We start from the raw sequence: 6,642 nt of genomic DNA, 5'->3' as shown, positions 1-6,642 counted from the left end.
CATAATATAAACATACTGCCGAAAGGGATGCAGAGTGATAAATGGCCATAGACACCATTCATATTACCCAGAGCACAAACTTTGGTATTAACAGTGATAAATGATTATGGTTACCATACCGAGAGTAGAAGATCTGATATTATAAATGCACTGCCGAGAAACAAGCGGGTGATAAGGGTCTCGAAATGCTATCCAGTATTTACAACAAAAATACAACGTAATTGACATGAAATGTTTAATAAAAGAAAATTTCATTTACATTCCGCTTAATACAAGAGAAAAGAGTATAAAAGAATACCACAGCGTATTAGTAACATCATGTAAAATGTATACATTATTGCTTAGAACTGTATAGTGATTCAGTGTATGTGGTAAAGGTAATCAGTAACTTGCATGCATCTGGCAAAGTTTCATCGATAAAATCTTCAAAGATCTGTAAACGATAAATGAACTTATTGAAATTACATACACAGAAACGACATATATTATATATATATATATATATATATATATATATATATATATATATATATATATATATATTCTTCAATAATAATATAAAATTATGTGAACCAAAAATCAGGAGAAGAAATATAAACAAATGTGTAAATCCAAAGAATTTTAACTAAATTAAATCACACGCTTGACTCAGACGCTCTGGAATTAGATAATATCCACTGATGTACTTGTTGATAAGCATTTGATGTTCTGTTGAAAGTATAATAACCTTTTGTATCACGATTTTATTTTCTCAGTAAAATAAATAGCGCTAGGTTGATATCAAAGTAAACCTTGGAATTTTTCCCCAACAAAACTGTAACGAATACAGTTTGAAAGGCAATGATATTGATCACTCAACGAGGCTTGTAATACATATGGACAGACACCAGTATGTTATATACTCTGAGGCAACGAGGCTTGTAATACATATGGACAGACACCAGTATGTTATATACTCTGAGGTAACGAGGCTTGTAATACATATGGACAGATACCAAGATGTTATGTACCCTGAGGTTCCTCAAATCCGTCTTTCACGCTTTAAGATAGTTAGTTGGAGAACAATGGCAAACTAATCACGAAGCAGATATCTATTTCTTAAAAGAAAACAATTATTTTTTAAAGAAATTAGCTGAATTAACAGTTATCCTCAAGAAGACCTCGAGCGATTGTAAAACTTGAAAGGCAACATATACCTACTTTTGAGAAGGCAGGATGCTGGTATAGTATCATTACAATGATTTTGTAAAATATACTTTTAATAATTGTGCCAACCAACATAAAGTATTCAATAAATCTTATCCATATTCAGTACATACCGAATCTGAAACCAACAGCAGCCCCAGAAACTGTAGGAAATGAGTCTGTGCTGACGTAACCCCCACACCCTCCCATGTGCATCTCGAAGTAGTACAAGTATTTTTCGGGCAGGTGGCGTGATGAAGGTGTTTCTGTTGCCTTTTTGATCCAACTGTCCACCACATTTGACATGCAGCATCGCGTATAGTAATCATTAGCAGGAAGATTGGATGGGTTTGCGAAGAAGGCTAGGTAGGAGTTTGGATTGGCGTCGCAGTTAGTGAAACTGAGATCCACACCTGCGGCTTGGTAGCCTTGTGTTGTCCGGCTTCGTGCGTACGATTCGGGCAGAAATCCAAGATATATGTACGGTTTCATTGCTGCATTGAATGGAACTCTAAACCCAACAGCTTGACTTAGCTGGAAGCTTATTGGATACCTGTGCTTGAACGCTGAGTGAGGAGCTATCTCGACATCTTTTTGTATACCATCTATTTGCCGGTGACGCACAAGAACGTGGCTTCTGTCTGTGTACAATTGGGACAGGTCATTCAGAACGCTCAAACCTTGTTTTGATACAAACGTGTAGCCATGCCCATCGTAAAAGTCACAGAACACGTCAAATTCCTTCCCGGTTGGTGTACATAACTGGTATTCGCCTGATACCGGGGTAACTGACCGCTCGTAAATATGTTGGCATGATCCTGCAAAGTCGAATCAATGAAATGAAGCACATACTTTAAATGGAATAGCTTTACATATTTTGACGGTTGAAATAATTGACGTTGAACGGGATTTAAGACATCATTTATACGATCCTATGAGTCTAGGTTCTTACACAAATATAAAACTGTTCTGGAAACAAACCAAACTGGACATAAACAAAATAAATTACGGTGAGCAGTAAGAATGATTAAATTAAACTTTGTACCTGCACTTTACTCACGCAAGCAGGTAACATGTTTTGGGATACGGACAGTATTTACGTCATATTTTATACAGGATTTAAAATCTAGTTGAAACATAGATATAAATCTATTTTGAAAACACACTAAACTGGACAAAAGCAAACTAAATACTGTGAATAGAAACAATGGTTAACCGAAAAAAACTACCACCACATTACGCAAGCGAAGTAGAAAAAGATTTTCCAACAGATGGTTCTATTTTCGTCACGTGGGTGTCAATAGGTACGAATGTAACAGTTGTAACAAGAATTCCCAGGAGTGCCATTTGCACAACTGCTCTGCAACAAGATGAACAAATCTAAAGCATGTCCTATGACATTCTTGTCCATGACACGTCGATGAATCCGCGAAATTAATAATTTACCTATCAGGTTTGAGAACTATAAATATTTCATCATTAGAGAAATAAGGGTAAATGTGATGGTTTTTAAGTTATCGTCGGGGTGTGAATCTATTATCAGTGTGAGCTTTTGTGATAACATTGAGTAGTCCTTTCATCGAGAAATGTTACCATTCCATTATGTTTATAAATGTAAATGCCTGAGTTTAAAAGAACTAAAACTACATTAAAAAAAGTTTAAGAGAATTGGAGCCCGATTTGTAAAAATAACCTTTGTCAAGAGTAGAAAAAGAACAAATACATGTTTCCCTAAGTCTCGTAATTGACACAAAATAAATATAATTTCACTACCTCAAAACAAAGATAGTTAGGCAAAACAAATGCAGATCTAATGTTTCTTACAGATCGACTTGTTGAAATTCTCAATATACAGAGCGAGTACCATCACTAAGTCATGATCTTCAATGCACAAATCAGATCTACCGGAGTTTAAACCAAAGTGTATTGCACATTTGTATGCACCTGTTGGCCAACACCATTCTTTCTACAAATAATTTTGTTTGAAGTAAATGTACAAAATCGCACGGACTGTCCGAAGCTCCCACAACAGGATTCCTCGTACCCATTTTTATATTATCTTCTCAATAAATGTATTGGCTCGTTAGACAAAAAAGGCAAGATAGCTTTTTATATGGCTCCTGTGGGCAGAAATTAAAGTAAACTGGCTGTGATTTAAGCGAATAAGCCATACTAAAATCACTGTCTAGAGATCAATAACTTGAAACGTAAACACTAATATTTTACCCCCTACCAAGCTTTGAGGTGAAGGATAATCGGTGCTGGAACCTTTGAAATAACAACGAGTCTCGTTTTCGTGTACCAATTTTGTGACCACAATAGGTCTAATTCTTAATCAGGGGCTTGGGAAGGATCTCATATCGAAGCTCTTTTTCCAAAATAATGCGTACTGTATTCTTCTAACCAATATAATGAATGCTTTGACTAATGCTATGTGAATCTTAAACGGAACACACAGATTTATTTGAACCCATAGTGGCAATTCGTTGTTTCAAGAAAAGTCTTTCAAAAATATTCTAGTTCAAACGATTTATCCCAGTCCCATTTATATTAAAAAATAAAGCAAAGGGTGGTCCTTTCCATAATGCTTCTATCAATCGAGACAAAACTATCATACCTATTTTAAGACAGAACCCATTTGCGTTTGGTAGATCTAGTTGATACTTTGGTAATTGAAGCTGAAAAGTGGACTTGGAATAGCTAATTTTGAACCCAGAGCAAATGAAGAACAATGTCAAACGCCTATTAAACCATCTGCTTGTGATTAGGTGTGATACTTTAATTTTTGTGATTAGGTGACGTATTCTATTTGATCAAAATTTATGCACGCGATGAAAGTTCATCAAGAGAAATTATAAGATCGGGAGTTCTAAAACCTATGTTCAATGTAATTCTCACCGTACAGGTCGTTTCTTGTTGCAGTTAAAATCTGGAACCTGGAAACAGTTTAAGGGGAAAAAAATCAATCTCAATTATTTTGCTATTAAAATTTTGAAATATTAATTGCACACTTAAAAAATTATGTTTCAAAAAAGTGGTGAATAAATAAGTTTTGTAACTTTTGAATGCCTACATGTTTATAGTATACAAAAAATACCGTAGGTACTTCTGGAATAGGACTTGCGCTCAGCAACCACTGTACACAGCTATGAGTTCGTTTTAGAGAAAGAATGACAGACAGGTAGACAGGTAAATTAGTGTTTATACCGTACTTGCTAAGCTACAACTGTAAGCTTTTTTCATCATAGAGGAGATCACAAGCAGCATGAACACGGAGTAGAAAAACATGTTCGTCATGTTGTATCAGAGCTTTCTTTTCATCTGAGTATGTAAACTGCTTCTGCTTTTCGCTCTAGAAATTTGACTTTTATATTGGAAAAAAAAACAACGGAGCACCCTATAAGGCGTGGCGTTTATATCCTGTTTTACCAGTTTCATCAATCAACAGATGCCATCGACCAATCCGAGCAAATTACGTAAAGATGGTTTAGCTTGAAACTTAAGACACTGGATGATTGACAAAGGTATATCTTTTAGGTACGGAAATAAAGGTTCTTTTCAGAGCATAATTTAGGACAAAAATGAACAAAATCGACGGGAAACACGGGTCTTTTATGTTAAGATTCTTTAGGCCTTCAAAACATAGACCAGTGTACATATTTTCGTCAATGCGAACATATTAATATGATTTGACTTAGCTGAAAAGGTCGTCAGGAATGAAAAATATTACATCTGTCTTTCAGAAAATGTTTTACAGTTGCGGTCAGTAAACAAAATGATTAGTCATATTAAAGGGTATTGAAAACTTGTACAGTGGCTCACGCCGAGAACGTAAATCCATGATTAATGGTGTTGTTTTTGTTTTGGGTTTAGCAACAATTCTCAACGCAGGATAGACTATATATGGTGGACAGTATAAGTCGTGGAGGAAGAACCTGGGGGGTGGGGGTGGTAACCAGGAAAGAATCACCGACCCACGGGAAGCTACTGACAGCTTTCTCACATACAAACATTGACCAAGCCCAAGACTCGACCCCAAGTGGACCGAGGTGACATTGCGAGCACTTTAGGCCACTTGGCCACCCGGAGCTCCGATTCCATGTGTGACAAATGTTAAATAAAATGTGGAAATTGTTGAGCGATCACGAAAAAGTCTGCTTTGTATGTAGACGCGGCAATTTAGAAAAGGGGAAAATGACTTCATCTTTAATTTGACCATTGATTACCTAGTACAAATGGGTGACTTTTATTATCTTATTCTGCATTTTCATACGAAACCATGCAAATTCTGCATAGAAGTAGTGTATAACAGAATAATGCAAATTCTGCATAGAAGTGGTGTATAACAGAATAATGCAAATTCTGCATAGAAGTAGTGTATAACAGAATAATGCAAATTCTGCATAGAAGTGGTGTATAACAGAATGATGCAAATTCTGCATAGAAGTTGTGTATAAGAATCTTGACCACAAATATTGTTGTTAGGAGTTGATGATGAAAGAAAGACGATTAAGCGTGTAGATGTATAGAAGAAAGACGATTCAGCTTGTAGATGCATGGAAGATGAAAATGTAAATGGTTTAGAAAGCGAAAGCACGAGAAGAACAAGTAAGTCAAATCTGTCAACATCGGCCACTGATCGGAAAAGGTAAACATGCCCCTTGTAGACAGGTGACCTCTGCATATAGATTCACCTTTCAAAATTAGTTTCTGCACAAATATTCTGCACCGCCGATTATTATTATTATTATTATTATTATTATTACCACAACCAAAATTGTTTCATGCGCTCTATGCAACAAAATTATAAAATATGCGTACATGATGTTCAATCAAAAATGTATGTTCGACGCAAGATTACTGTATCCTGCATCAGGCCAGGTGTCCCGAACGTTTGGAAGCTAATCAGTCAAGCAGGTGCGCGCAAAGCATGCAGTAAGGGCACTATCAACGGTATGAGTACATCAGATTGTTACTGTATCGTAGTAATTCAGAGAGAGAGAGAGAGAGAGAGAGAGAGAGAGAGATTGTGTGTGTGTGTGTTTGCGTGTGTGTGTGTGTGATTTGGATTTTTAACGTAGCTTTAAAAATTTTCAGTCAAATCGCTATAATTTAAATCTATGATATACAGTGGATTTTATTCAAATAAGTTAGAACATTTTCCATGACGGAAGCTTTCAAACTATCTGACTTTATGATCATACTTGTATTAACGTATGCCGCTGAAATTTGGGTATGAATATTCACATACAGTTGAAAAGGTACACGATAGATTCTGCGCAAGACATCTAAACTTTCCAAGACAAACATACTCCCTTTTGCTTCGAGGCGAATGTGGAAGACTACCTCATTGTTAAAACTATTATTATAAATGTAGTACTGGATTAGGTTGATTAGAATGGGTGATAACCAATATATATGACAACATGTTATATTATGCTGAAAAAATATGACAAG

The 6,642-nt window shown here is 35.8% G+C and overlaps 1 protein-coding gene across 1 annotated transcript; it reads right to left on the bottom strand.

Annotated features, from left to right (window-relative positions):
• Nucleotides 1–218: 218 nt before the first annotated feature.
• Nucleotides 219–4,553, bottom strand: LOC149806667 (uncharacterized). Its single transcript, XM_089956301.1, has 3 exons — nt 4,398–4,553; nt 1,320–2,003; nt 219–433 (listed from the first exon to the last, which is right to left on the bottom strand). Exons 1-3 carry the CDS (start codon nt 4,480–4,482, stop codon nt 426–428), a joined length of 777 nt encoding a protein of 258 aa, XP_089812427.1. The 5' UTR covers nt 4,483–4,553; the 3' UTR covers nt 219–425.
• Nucleotides 4,554–6,642: the final 2,089 nt, after the last annotated feature.

Source organism: Sinohyriopsis cumingii, chromosome 1 (genome assembly GCF_028554795.1).
Source record: "Sinohyriopsis cumingii isolate HCF-2022 chromosome 1, ASM2855479v2, whole genome shotgun sequence".
NCBI lineage: Eukaryota > Metazoa > Mollusca > Bivalvia > Unionida > Unionidae > Sinohyriopsis > Sinohyriopsis cumingii.
Note: the sequence above shows the minus strand (reverse complement) of the source record. Positions and strands in the feature narration are given on the sequence as shown.